Source organism: Anomaloglossus baeobatrachus, chromosome 4, assembly GCF_048569485.1.
Source record: "Anomaloglossus baeobatrachus isolate aAnoBae1 chromosome 4, aAnoBae1.hap1, whole genome shotgun sequence".
In the NCBI taxonomy this organism is placed as follows: domain Eukaryota; kingdom Metazoa; phylum Chordata; class Amphibia; order Anura; family Aromobatidae; genus Anomaloglossus; species Anomaloglossus baeobatrachus.
The window spans coordinates 641971159-641986596 of record NC_134356.1 but is presented as its reverse complement, the minus strand read 5'-3'; the positions used below and the strand labels follow the sequence as shown (position 1 = coordinate 641986596).

The window sequence follows — 15438 nt, the reverse complement described above, 5'->3', positions numbered from 1 at the left end:
GCGGCCGTTTAGTGACGCCGCTGTGACGCCGCATGCACCGCCGCATGCACCGCCCCCTTAGAAAGCAACGTCGGTAGGCAGGTAAGTCCCGTGTGACGGCTCCTATCGATTTTGTGCACCATGGGCAGCGATTTGCCTGTGACGCACAAACGACAGGGGCAGGTGCTTTCACCAGCAATATCGCTAGCGATATCGCTGCGTGTAACACCCCCTTTATTCCCATCTCCAAAATGCTATCCCAATATGTCATAGGTGTAATAATAATAATAATATTAGCAAATACCTCCAATTAGATATGTAGTGTAGTGTTTATAATTCACTATGTCGCTTACCACATGTTCATGGGATTGCAGGACCTTAGGTATCCATGGTTATGACCACTAGCAACTAACTATATGTCGTTAGGTCACAACCATGGATACCTAAACTTATCCAACCATGAATACCTAAGGTCCTGCAATGCCCTGAACATGAGGTAAACGACATAGTGAATCAGAAGAACTAAAATACATTATTATTACACCTACTAAATATAAGGATAGGATCTTGGAGATGGAAATAACCCCTTATTGTTTTAAGTAAGATAACCACTTTCAGCCATCTCTAAGACTTCATTCATATGGACGTATTTGAAAACTGTACCTAAGGATCTAAAAGAAGGACATCATGGTCGGAAAAATAGAAGGAACAAGGTGAAGAGGAAGACCAGCAACTCCATGGCCTAATACTATAAAAAAAAACGGTGGAGAAGTCCCTGGTGGACCTATCTAGGCTTGGACAAGATCGATCTTCCTACAGAGGTCAAGTCACCATGGCTTGAGATCAAGCTAAAGGCTGTTTAAAGAAAGAAGATCCTACTGATGATTCATCAATGTCTGTAGATGAAAAAACCCTTTTACCTTGAGTAGTTATATTTCCTTGACTCATATAACAAATATATGTAACATCTTTCAGTGTTTCTGCATTTCTAAACCTTTCAAGTTATATACCTTGTATAAAGTACACGTCTCAGCTGAATAACAAGATTTATAACAGTGAAATTTCAGCTGTGCAGATGTTATAAAACTTTGCACCCAGTACACATGTTGCTCCATCTCCCCCTAGTTTATTCTACCCCTATGGCCCAATTCATCATAAGCATTTTTTGTGATAGCAAACTTAATATTTTTTGCACCAAATTCTTCAAAATGGCACAAGTGGTTCATGAATTTTGAGCAAAATCAATGCCCCTTATTTTTGTCCTTGACCTCTTTTTTTTGCATCTTTATGGAGAAAAAAAAAAATATTTTTTCCACTAAAATAGGAGCAAAATATGAGCAAAAGTTTGAAGCATTTAAGAAATATCTCTTTGGGTCAATGTAGAACATTTACTCCAGAATTTATTTACGTTTTAAAAAAAGTCTTAAATGATGAATTTGCCGCACACATCTGGGATGCAAAATCAAACCCACATTGCCAAACATTAAAAAAAAACCTGAACACATAAAATAGGCTTAAAAAGGCATACGTTAAAAGAAGAATTTAGTGTAAAACTACCCAAAAATAGATAAAAAAAGAACAATTGCAATAATGGATTGTGCACTAAGTGTCTTGTAAGACAACAAGATATTCCGAAAGAAAGTTGACCTCTATAGACCTTCTTGTTCTCCTCAATATTAGTTCTGGTCTCGAGCACCATTCTGTAAAGTAGACTACAATATTGTGCCTTAAGTGAATGAATAAAATACTGTATGAATAATATTACCAGAAGTCTTGAAACATTCTCACTTGTAAGGAGCGTTGTTTGCCTCAGTGGTTTATATCAGGTGTGAAATCCAGGACCTTGGTAGATTAGCCATGGAGATACCTTCACATCATGTTTAGAATAGTGTTGAATATTTCTGATCACGATCAATGAATGGCTATAATAGTTTTAAAATATTACTCTGCTTTCAAATTTATAAAGACATCATTTTCCTTAGGGGGGAAAAAAGATTAATGAACCCCAATGGAGCTCTCTCGAGCTTGTTATCATCACCCATTTGTGTAATGATGAAAAAACAGTTTAGAATACAATTAAAATGGGACATTTGTCATCTGGTGTGAGTGGTCTTTGTTTCAAAAAACAGTTGCAGATCAAAATGAATAAAAATATAAAATATACTTTTTTCTCCCCACCCAGTAAAGAATTGCAAATTTTTTTCTGGTTACAACCGTCGTTTAGGCATTGAAAGTTAATGGGTGCAGATCATTCTACTGTACTAACAAGTGAATGTTCCATGACACTTGCAGCAACTAAACAGTAATTCATCTTCAACCAATTAACAGGATTGACCACTACTTGGACAACCCCTTCTCATTTCCCATGTTTGCCCCAGAAAAATAAATAAACCTATACTCACTTCCGTTTCCAGCGCACTTTCAGCAGTGTCTGAAGTCGCGTTCCCAGGGCTCATGTGACATTGTTATGACATGTGGGCCCCGGGATCAATCAGGCACTGATTGGTTTCGGGGCTTGCTTGTCATAACACTGTCACGTGGGTACCAGGAATGCAACTTAATACATCACGGGAACCATAGCCACACCGGAGGTGAGTATGGGCTTATTTTTTTTTTATGGGGGCGAACAAGTGCAACTCGCAGTGCATATACAATTCTCCTTAAATCATTCCTATCAAACCCAGCTCAGTCCAAAACTTTTAAAAATTAAACCAAACAAGCCACACCACTGACCCCAGTACATCCATGTCCAGTTGTACCAATTCATCACCTGACTTTCCCAGACTAATAACGCACACATTTTTTTTCCACTCATGTGTAGCCTTCCTAGGTTTGAGTTTAGCACCACCTAGATCTTTTTGGCTTCCTCCCAGGACTAATGTCTTTCAAAGCCCCAGGAGATGGCCCAATACTGACCAAGACCAGACATGTATATGAGCGCAGATACACCTCTCCAGTGAAAGTCATGACAGAGTTCTACAAGTTGCTGACTTCTTCAACTAAGACCGATGACTTCAGCTAAGACCATTCCAGCGTAAGCTCTAAGACACCAATTATTTGACAAGTTACTTTACCATCTGCTTTCATTCCTTAGACCTCATTTGGAGACAAATGATCCATTGTGCAGCATTCATAAGTACTTTCTGCACACAATCTGTCCTTTAGTCAACCGCCTCATCTATTATGGACAGGCCAATTGTCACGCCTGCCTGGATCCACAGACTCAGATGGGCTGTAATGGAGGGAAGCCACTCACCAAGCAGGACCCCCAGAACCCTGAAACCCTTTAACTCCTATACAGGGATTTGGAATTACACAGGGCTCTGGTGATCACTACCTGTGGAAGGCTGCAGTCTGATGAGAGTAGTAGTCAGGCAGGGTCAAACCAAGAATTGCGGAACAGGGACAGAATCGGCAGGCAATGACGTAGTCAGCAAACGTAGCAGAGGTCAAATCCGGATCGGGCAGCAAGGTACAAAAACAGTAGGCAGGAGGGTAGTTAGAAAACACGGAGAAGTCAGCACACAGGAATAACCAAACAGAATAGGACGTAACAGGAGCCAGGAAAATCAGAACTATCTCTGGCAGTGGTCATGTGACAGGAGGGGGAATAAGAAAGGTGTGGTGTCTTCCCATTGGCTGTAGCTGAACGCTGGCAACTTCAGCTGGAAGACACATGCCAACCACAGTCAGACAGCGGTACTGCAGATCCCAAGATAACCCAGCCCAGTGGATGATCAGAGCCTGCGCCCACCGATCTTGCTGGCATCGACTCCTCTCCCATCACCAGCACCATCCACGGTAGGCACACGGCGTCGCCTGGCGATCAGAGCAGAAGTCGCTGGAGCAGACTCCGGCGGTGACCTAACACCACTCCAATGTCTCCATCCACTGACACTCCCCCAGTGAACAAGCTTCAGTTAGCTGGTGTACCGCCAGTAGACAGATCTCAGGCCTACTTAATTTAGTGCTACCGCAGGTCAACTTGGCTCCGGAGGCGTACTCTTCACACAACCTTTTATCATTTCCTCTCTGCTTCTACAAACCCAATAGTTTTTTTAAAAAGCTAAGCAGGCTATCAAATAGTCAACCAGTCTTTTAAAGATGAACAAAGAGCATAAGTAGTCTCTTTACCAAAAGAGGATTACATGCTTTTACTGCTTGCATGCTCACCCGCTTTACTTCTTTCCTTGGTGTAACAAGTGGCATCCATGGCATTTACCACCATCTTGTTAGCTAGTGGTCTCATTGTCTTTAGAACCAAATATGAGGTTTTGGAGTCTTCCATTGTATTACCCTCAAATACTTTTAAATGTGTCCATGTGGGACTCAAACCTGATATGAGTTTATCTAATCATTTCATCAGTTTCCGCTTATCTATCATCAGTGGCTTCTTTCTTTTTCTATGGAAATTTATAGTGGTGTAAAATACCCCTAAATAGTAATTGTAGGTAATTATCATGTCTCTTTGGACTAACCTAAGACACTTGTGCTGTAATTCCTTTCCCTGCACCAAAGGATAAGGTGAGGTACCAAGAGCACAGAGCAAAGGGCACCTGTCCAGACTATATAGACCAAAGAACCACTAGAAGGATTGATGATTGACTATCTCTCCGTAGGACAATTGGCTTGGGGACCTCGATAGTGCTTGGTCATGACTCACCACTTTTCCAAATTTGCTTTGGTCACCCCAACTAGAGATCAGACCTCTAAATCTGCTGTGAGAGCCATCTGTCAAGATTTCATCCTGATGGCACCCCGACAGATAGGGGGTGAGGTGAGGAAGTGGTGTGAGAGTGGGAGAAACTGAAAGTTCGGTCGATTAAGTAGGAGGAGATCCAGGATAGGGCCAAGTCTGTGATTCCTAGAGATGAGAGAATTTGTAGTAGAAGGGAATGGTCTACTTTGTTAAAGACAGAGGACAGGTCCAGGAGGAGGAGGACAGAGTAGTGTCGCTTGGCTTTGGCGGTTAGTAGGTCATTAGTGACTTTAGTTAGGGCAGTTTCAGTGGAATGATGCGGTCAGAAGCCAGATTGTAGACAGTCAAAGAGGGAGCAGGAAGAGAGGTATGAGGATAATTCAAGATGGACATGTTGTTCCAGTAGTTTTGAGGCATAGGGGAAAAGTGATATGGGGCAATAGCTTGACACAGAGGAAGGGTCAAGGGAGGGCTTTTTGAGGATGGTGTAATGGAGGCATGTTTAAAGCATGAGGGGAATACACCAGTTGTTAGTGATAGGTTGAAGAGATGGGTTAGGGTTGGGATGAAGACTGTGGTAAGATTGGGGATGAGGTGGGATGGGAATGGATCAAGCGGACAGGTGGTGAGATGTGATCTTGAGAGCAGAGTGGAAAGATGATCTTCTGTCATGGTGGAGAAGCTAAATTTGGAGGAAAAAGGCTGAAACTACTCTATGATCACAACTAAATTGCCTTTGCTATTCGGGCTGCAAGGCTACCATGCTCTAGTTACCTAGGCCTACGCTAAACCCTATTGGAGGTGTACACCGGTAAAAAACAAGGTAACGCTATGGACAAGGACAAGGTCCATTCCTGGCAGCTCAATACTGCAACATTTGGGTGGCTCGTTGGTGTGCACTCTTCTTCTTGAATTCTGCTCTGCAGAGGTATCTTCACCTCTGATACATTTAACTGGTTGGTGGTGAAACAAAGAGGACTAGTAAGGACAGCAACAACTAAGGCTACTTTTACACATCAGTTTTTTGCAATCAGGCACAATCCGGTTTGTGCCTGATGCAACCGATCCGTCTCAGAGTGTTTAAAAACTGATGCGACAGATCCGGTAAAAAAACGGATCCGTTTTTTTTTTAAAGCTGAGAGAGAAAGAGACTCCATCATAATTGCACACGCAGGCACTCCCGCACGCATCATCATCGCACATAAACCGGCACTCCCGCACTCATCATTACCGCACATACACCGGCACTCCCGCACGCACCATCACTGCACATACACCGGCACTCCCGCACGCACCATCACTGCACATACACCGGCACTCCCGCACGCATCATCCCCGCACACACCCCGACACTCCCGCACCCACCATCACTGCACATACACCGGCACTCCCGCCCCCATCATCACCGCACATACACCGGCACTCCCGCATGCATCATCACTGCACATACACCGGCACTCCCGCACCCACCATCACTGCACATACACCGGCACTCCCGCACGCACCATCACTGCACATACACCGGCACTCCCGCATGCATCATCACTGCACATACACCGGCACTCCCGCACGCACCATCACTGCACATACACTGGCACTCCCGCACGCACCATCATCGCACATACACCAGCACTCCCGCACGCACCATCACTGCACATACACCCCGGCACTGCCGCACACACCATCACTGCACATACACTACACCTGCACTCCCGCACGCACCATCACTGCACAAACACCGGCGTGAGAAAAGAGTCTCGCATTACACCCGCAGCATGCCGCGATTGTTTTCTCGGTCCGATTAGGACTGAGAAAATAATCGCTCATGTGCGCGGACACACAGGCTAAAATTCGTCCGAGGGGAATGCGATGTTTTATCACACTCCACTCGCACCGATTTTCTTAGGCCAGAGAGAGAGAGATGTTTTCTGACAAGCAATGAATTAGATCACTTTTGGGCATGCTCAGAAGTAAAAACCGAATCCGGTACATGCTTAATAATAAATAAAATAATAATAATCTTTATTTCTATAGCGCCAACATATTCCGTAGCGCTTTACATTGCATGCCACCGGATTCGGCGTGCATAGACTTTCATTATGCATCATGCCGCACAGCGCCGCACCCGGCGCGATGCGATTTTTTGTCAGAGACAAAAAACGTTACAAGAGACGTTCCATCCGGCCACCGCATAAGTCAATTACGACAGATCCGGCAAAAGCCGGATGCAACGCAAGGCCATCAGGCACAATCCGGCACTAATACAAATCAATGGGGATAAAACTGATCCGGTGCCGGATCAGTTTTATCCGTTTTTTTCTGGATTGTGCCTGATGGAAAAAAACTGATGTGTGGGGATGCTTATCATTGATAAAGAAACGTACCATATAGGAAGACATGTGACCGCTATCTCTTATGTACAGTTGTAAAGTTACTGTTAAGTAAAAGATTGTTTTTAAACAATTGTTGGTCTCTTTTAGCAAACAAGTTAATATCTGGACCTGGCCAATCCAAGCCATCAGCAACTTGCCGTCTGCACGGACGTACCACCCTTCTGACACAAGTCCACTCCACGCATCTAGCCAGGACCCCATCTTTCATGTAGCGTGTCAGGGTATAAGAGAACAGCACCTCTCCCCCGCTATACTTACACTCTGTGAGTGACACAAAAGCCACTCACATGCAGCATGAAGCCTCCAAAGTGTCTTGGTCAGCCTGCAGCTTCCACACCCTAGATTCAGACACCATAATAAATGAACCCGCTGCAAAGATAAAAATAGAAGTGCCAGCTGACTTCACTATAAGGCATGATATAGGCACAGATAATGCAGACTTTTGGACTTAGGTTACAAGAGGGGAAGCGTACAAACTGTACCCCTCTAATACTGGTGAACTTTGTATTCCACAAGTCAGATTTCTCACTGCCGTCGCCCCCTGGTAGATGTACCCTACGGATTATGCTACCCAAGCTTGATCTCCACTCATCATTAGCTGGAAGACAGTATCACCCCAGATGACCCTGGGTGGACAACAATTAACAATATTCCTGACAATGTGGTCTAGTAGAAGGCGCGCCTTCCTGACTCAACCGATGATGTTATCCACGCTGGAACTTCACTCCTCCTCAGCTGTATAGACTGTCCATCACATATGACAATCAATAGACACCGATGAGCACATCCATAGACTTAATGGAAGACAAATAAAAGTGTAAATTAAATTTATTGCACATTAAGAACAGGGATAAAACTAAGCATTACAGGCTTAACCCTTCTTCAGGTTTAATCAGTATAAAACACTCCTATGTATACACCTTCTCTCTTCCCCCAGAAGTGTAATTCCCCTGTATGTCCTGTGTTTCTTATAAAAAGATATAAAATATTAAATATCATACAAAAATTTCTTTTGAAATGTTCCATCAATAACTTTCACAAAAATATACATAATTTATTAAATTAGTGAAAAAAACCTCTTCCTTATACCAACTAAACAATTTTTTTAACCAAAGGTCTAACCCTTTTGGGCACTGTACTGTATATCTGATATATTGGAAGTGGGGTAATATACTCACTAATTGCCATTTCTCTGGTTTCCCGTGCTGCTCTGGTCTTCTTCTGGGTCATGTGTCTTCTATTCTAACTTGCTGGATCACACTGGAGTCTTGTGTGAGCTGCTAGTCACTTTTCTAATACAAGCCTATGGATGCTTCACAGACTTAAATTGTAATGCGAGTTCCGGCTTACATATAGACAACAGAATTATAGTTGAGTGAGTACCTAACTATTCGTACTCGCTATACTCATAACGGGTACTGTCTAATACTCGAGTATTTATTTCCAATAGCATGTGCAATGCAAGTCAATCGGGAAAAACGCGCAATGTAACGAGTAACCCGAATATCGTACTATTTGTGCGAGTAGCGAATAGTGCAGAATTTGGGTTACTCATTACATTACGAGTATTCCCCATTGACTTGCATTGCACACACTAGTCAGAATGAGTATAGCAAGTACGAATAATTAGGTACTCAATCAACTCTAAACAGAATTCATATAACTCAGAAGAGGAGGGGAGCAGCGCTGAAAACTGGGAACATGATGATCAGTGAGTAGATTATTGCACGTACACTACATTAATACAGTATATATTTACTCAGCTTAAAGGCATTCCTTTTTTTTGGTAGTGCTTCTTTAAGTAAAGAATGAAAAAGAGCAATGCTAAAAGGAAAGGAATTCAAATTTTCACGTCCTTGTATCCAATAAATTAACTAATCGAGGTGTATAGCATTTACAGCTTCCAAACTGCCAAAGAGCCAGAATGACACTTTGCGATTGTGGATAATTTACATTGGCCTGCAATAAATGTAGATTGTTCTCAATAGGAGGTAGGTACACATTAATAATAAAAAGCCCTTCATGATCTTTATTACAGACAGTAAGAGAACGATTGCGCATATGTTGCCCCCCCCACATTCCCTTGCCTAGAGTGGGGTCTCAATTACCATTATTGCATTACCTGATATTAGGAGAAATCAAGATTTATTTTAAATTAATTGTAAATCAATAATTCATGATAGGTTTCTTCTCCTGAATAGTAGGCAATATTAAGGTGCCCTCTTGCAAAGCCAAAAATAATGATTGGCATAACACTCGAGTGACCGGGAAAGTCCCATGCCTCGTGATGGCCACCTCCCTATCTACCCTAGGCCAATCCCAGTGGGAAAACACCTAACTGTGTGTGGTTTGTGAATGTGAGAAACATCAGCAATATTTTCCTCTTCCTTACCCGGAATGAGTACTGCACCTTAAGTGAGATGCAGTACCCTGTGGCGACTGAAGCCTCAGGGGCGCCACACATGCATTTATGGAGGTTAGTCCAAATAGTGGCATTTCAAGTTAGGTTTTTTTAGTCTAGCTGCCCAGATGCTTTTAACCTAGATAGTGGCATTTCAGTTAGGTACCCGGATTATTGAGATTACCTTGCCGTTGGTCTCCGGGCTTACATGCATTGGCCAATACATAAACTAAAAATCTCATTTTTTCATATAGCAGTAATGCAGAACCAGCGTTCCCCTATACGTTGTTGACTTTTTAGTGTGCAGCTGTATGCATCTTATATTTACTATGTTTTTTCAGCTAGCACCTATTCACACTTGTTGGATGTGCGGGTCAGTTTTTTCAAATATTTGTAGTGAGTCTGATTCGCCCACCCCAGGGCCTTAGGTGACTCGGTGTCGGGCCGGACTAGTCCGGGGTAGTCAGCGGTGGCGGAGCCCGACTCTGTGACCCTGGCGGAGTCAATTAATGTGGCTGATGGATGGGGGAGATGATGATGGGAGTTGTAGTTTATTAAAATTCGTGACGCCACCTGTGGTAATTTGCAGCTATAGAGCCGCAGCTGCTGGAAGGGACCTCCGAGGCTGGTGTTATGGCAGCTGAGGTGTTTCTTGCTCTCCACAGGTAAAGCGGGTAACCTTTGGTAAAGTCTATGGTGTTGTTGATGAGGTACAGGACAAAACAGATGACACGGGGCTTACAGTCAAGATGTTTTACTCACTGTTCATTTATGCCCGCAGAGTACCGGTTTCCACCATGATGGGCTCCAGGCAATCTCGAACTCCTCGGTTCTCAGTGCCGGTTGTGAATTCTGCTCTCGTGCACCTTTTTGTTACAAGTGGGTCCCCGTAGCCTGTAGCTTTCAAGGGCCCCTGTTTGGCTTTTTTTTAATCAAAAGTCATGGTCCGGTCGCAGGCAGCACGAACCTTTCAATGGGCTGTATCTCTGTACCAATTCCCAGGCTCTGAGTCTGCTGCTGTGCTTCAGACACTATGGTGGGCCGAGAAACGTGCAATCTTCTCTCCCTGTTGATTTATTAGGCGGGCATGAAGCGTCCCCTAATCTAGGGCTCTACACCCTGTCGGTACTCGATCCTGGTAGTAATCACGCTTTACTCCCCAGCGACCGCACTCCTCCTTTCACCAAAGTCACTAGTCAGCTCTAACTGGAACAGAATGGGGTTTGTCAGCTGTCCCCCTCACTTCTCCTCAAACCGACTGCTCTCCGCACCTGACTGGATCTTCCTGTCAACTGTCACTTCTCTGACAGACTTTCTCACTCTGGACTGTGTTTTCCTGGGCTGAACGATCCGGCTCAGCTCCCAGCTCACACACCACACTACTCGAGTTCTTTCCTCACCGAACTCTCCTAACAGACTCTCTGACTGACTGACTGACTCCTCCCACTCTTTCTACTGACTCCTCCCACACTCCCTTTTTCCAGGCTCCACCCATTCAGGCCAGTGAATGGGACTTAAGGCTCCATCACCGGGTACACTGGTCACTGCTTCTCAGCATTAATGGAGTACCTGCCTTAAACCCTGACCCAATGTGTGACCTAACAATTGGTGTGTGTTGAGAATTGATGTTGTGTAGAACTGAAACTGATCACCCAGGAATTCAGGATGAGCACAGCACCTAAAATCAGGTGCTGTGCCCTGTGGCGTTTGAAGCCTCAGGGGCGCCACAAGTCTCTTTCTGACTGAGCACTCCGCCCTATAAACCAGGCTGTGTTCATAACCTTTATAGCAGGAGTCCTAATTGCCCAAACATGGAGGTTAGTCCAAATAGTGGCATTTCAAGTTAGATTTTTTAGTCTAGCTGCCCAGACACGGATGTTTTTAACCTAGATAGTGGCATTTAAGTTAGGTACCAGGATTATTGAGATTACATTGCTGTTTGTTTCCTGGCTTACATACATTGGCCAATACATAAACTAAAAATCTAATTGTTTCATATAGCAGTAATCCAGTACCAGAGTTCCCCTATACATTGTTGGCTTTTTAGTGTGCAGTTATATGCATCTTATATTTACATATGCATTTAATAACACATAAAGTGACTCCTCATCATTTCAAGATAAATACGGTGACAAACGTTTACAGAAGGGACAGCAGGATGGGTAAACTGCTGTATTGAATCCACCCATCCCAACATTGTAAGCTGCATCAATGTAAAATGTCCCTCATATCCATGATAAGATTTGGAGAATTGGTTATAAAAATAGCTCAATAAGTACTCAGGTTTAAACAGGTAGGTTTTCTTATGGCATTAAATCAAAATTATCAATTGACTATATTTAGTAAAAGAGAAGACACACTCGGAATACAAATATAGAAAACACAAAACAGAGGAGGAGAGGATATAAAGGGAGAAAGGAAAGGGTTAATTTAATAAAAAGCTTCATTCATTGAGACTTTTTTGATAAACATCTGTTGTGATCTACCAGGATTCTGAAGATGAAACGAGCGTGCACATTTCAGAAAGACAATGATCCCAAACACACAACCAAGGAAACTCAATTGGTTTCAGAAAAAAAAGAAAAGATGCTAGAATGGCCTTGCCAATCATTTGACCTGTATCCAATAGGAAATTTATGTAAGGATTCATAGAAGGAGTCCACAGCACATTGAGGATTTGAAGAGTGTTTATGTAGAAGACTGGACAAAAATCATACCTGAGCAATGCAAGAGTCTAGTTTCTCCAGACAGGAGCCATCTTATAGCTGTCATCACCAACAAAGGCTTTATGTAAGAAGTAGTAAATAAATTTCAGAAAACATGTTCTATACTTTTTCCTTTGGTCATTTCTGATTATTACACATCACTAAATTTATGGAGATCTATGATTTGATTTATTTGTCTGAGTGGATTGGACGGGTTGTTCCGGACATCTGGGGAGCACTTCATGTAAATAAAACCTTTAGAAATATATTTACTTTGAACATTGATATGTTCAAAATTATTTCACCGACTGCATCCTTACTTTGAGTAATCAACTATATTTCAGGCGTCACCCACTGTACATAACCTCTGACTGTAAAGGGTGCTTTACACGCTGCGACATCGCTAGCGATTGCTAGTGATGTCGCGAGTGATAGCACCCGCCCCCGTCGTTCGTGCGACATGTGGTGACTGCTGCTGTAGCGAACAATATCGCTACGGCAGCGTCACACGCACATACCTGTTTAGTGACATCACTGTGGCCGCCGAACAATCCCTCCTTCAAGGAAGAGGTGCGTTCGGCGTCACAGCGACGTCACAGTGGCGTCACTAAACGGCCGCCCAATAGAAGAGGAGGGGAGGAGATGAGTGGCCGGAACATGCCGCCCACCTCCTTCCTTCCTCCTTTCTGGTGGACGCAGGTAGGATGATGTTCGTCGTTCCTGCAGTGTCACACACAGTGATGTGTGGTGCCGCAGGAATGACGAACAACCTGCAGAATGAAACACCAGCGACATTATGATTAGGAGCAACGTGTCAACGATCAACGATTTTTGCCGTTTTTGCAATCGTTGATCGTCGCTCCTAGCTGTCACACACTGAGATGTCACTAACGACGCCGGATGTGCATCACAAACACCGTGACCCCGACGATATATTGTTAGCGATGTCGCAGCGTGTAAAGCACCCTTAAGTCTGACCATTGTCAGTTTTGATTCTCCGTCTTGAAGGGTGACATATTCCATCTGATTTGTTTTATGTGTTTTTGTGTGTTTTTACTTCAGTTGTCTACAGTAGAAGAGTGACATGTTTTTAATATTTATCCGTTATGGGGCTTTTTGCCATTTTATTTATACATATTATTAAAGGTTACCTTTTTCGTGTTTTTTTTTAAGCAATTTCAAGAACAATTGAACAGAACCAATGCAGGCCATATATTTACTGTATAGGTATAAACTGTATAATATTTTTCAAATATTTGATTTGATTCTCCTTAACGCCATCAAAAATTCTTTGTTCCTTAAAGTGTAGACGAATGGGTTCAACATTGGAACAACCGCCACATAGATCAATGAAAGAATCTGATCTTGTTGTTTAGAATCAATAGATTTTGGTTTTATATACAAGAAAAGTATTGGTCCATAAAATAATATTACAGTGGTGAGGTGAGAGGTACAGCTGGAGAAAGCTTTAAAACGTCCCTCAGTGGAACGTATCTTTAATATTGTGGATATAATAAAAAAGTAAGAAGTGATAGTAAGGGTGAAAGGTATATAGGCAAATATTATATCCTCAATTATCATAATGATTTCTCTGCTTCTAGTGTCACTGGTGGTAATTGCATATAAAGCATGCAGGTCACAGAAAAAATGGTCAAGTGTTCGGGAAGAACAAAAAGATAAGGTCATTACAAGACATGAATACATCAGTGCGTTCAGTGATGACATCATCCAGGAGAATGCAGTCATCAACACGTACATTCTCCTATTCATTATTATATAATATCGTAGGGGAATACAGATGGCTACATAGCGATCATAAGACATGGAAGTCAGAATTAAGATATCACAGACAGCAGTGGTTAAAAAAAAGTACACCTGAGTAATGCAGCCAGGAAAAGATATTTGGTTATCTGTTGTTGCAAGTATCACCAATAGTTTTGGTAATGTGCTAGAGATATATATGACATCTGCCATCGATAGATTACTTAGGAAGAAATACATTGGTGTATGTAGCTGATGCTTTACACAGATAACAATGATGATTATTAAGTTTCCTGCTACAGTTATAATATAAATTAGTAAAACAACTACAAAAATGTTTAACTGTCCCATTACAGATGTAGACAAAGGTGAAATTTGGAAATTAATTGCTGTATTGTTTGGACACTCATCCATCTTTGGTGGCCAAAAACAGCCTAAAAGGCAGAAGACGCCTTAATCGTATTTTTATCTGCAAAAAAATATTATTTATGAAAAGGCTTGTACATAAACACAGAAATTTATTAGCATTCATATTTTATAAAATTTAAAATTGTTTTTTTATATTGTTTAATTTTTATAAATCATATTTATGTCATATTGTTCACATTTCTTACGTTTGCAACTAAAACAGACTAAACCAAGGTTTAACAATCTTTTTCTGCTTTGGTTGTACCAATTCCAATGTAAAAATTAAAGTATTGACCAAAGTTTTGTTTGTATTTAATTTTCAATTTGAATTTAGCATTAAATTAAGCAAAAGGGATAATTTATATTCCTAAATCAAAATTAGTAATCACAAAAAGTGATGTGTAGCCTTTAATGACTCTTGTTTAAACTACCTTCACAACTGAGCCTCACCAGGAGTTGGGATTGCCTCAATTTACAATGCATGTTTTTGAAAAAATAAATCAAATATTTTAATATAATGGAAAAAAAAATGACAAAAAGAACAGAATGAGTAAATACAACCTAAGTCAGAAACTATATTTCAGAAAAATTTAGATAATTCAACAAATAATAATAATAATAATGATCATAGGAGTAATTGATAATGGACTAATCTTCTTAAAACGGGGCATCCTCGGAATAAAACCTGCATATTAATCAGATCTCTAACATCGTTTATAAAATGTTATCTTTGTGAAAGCTGTAAATGGCATTTAAAAGGTTAATCCCATCTTCAAAATCCTATCCCAATATGTAGTAGGTGTAATTATAATAATATTAGCAAATACCTACAATTAGAAATATGGTATAGTTCTTCTGATTCACTATGTCTCTTACCTCATATGCAGGGCATTGCAGGACCTTAAGTATCCATGTTTAAAGCCACTAGCAACTAACTGTAATTATGAGTGGTCATAAAAATAGATACCTAAGGTCCTGCAATGCCCTGCACATGAGGTAAACGACAGTGAATCAGAACTACATTTCTGATTGGATGTATTTGTTAATAATAATAATACTATTATTATTATTATTACACCTACTACATATTAG

The 15438-nt window shown here is 41.7% G+C and overlaps 1 protein-coding gene across 1 annotated transcript; it reads right to left on the bottom strand.

Moving 5' to 3' along the window:
• Positions 1-13425: 13425 nt before the first annotated feature.
• LOC142302754 (olfactory receptor 1E16-like) lies at positions 13426-14352 on the bottom strand. Its single transcript, XM_075343866.1, has one exon. It carries the CDS (start codon positions 14350-14352, stop codon positions 13426-13428), a length of 927 nt encoding a protein of 308 aa, XP_075199981.1.
• Between the last annotated feature and the right edge of the window lie 1086 nt (positions 14353-15438).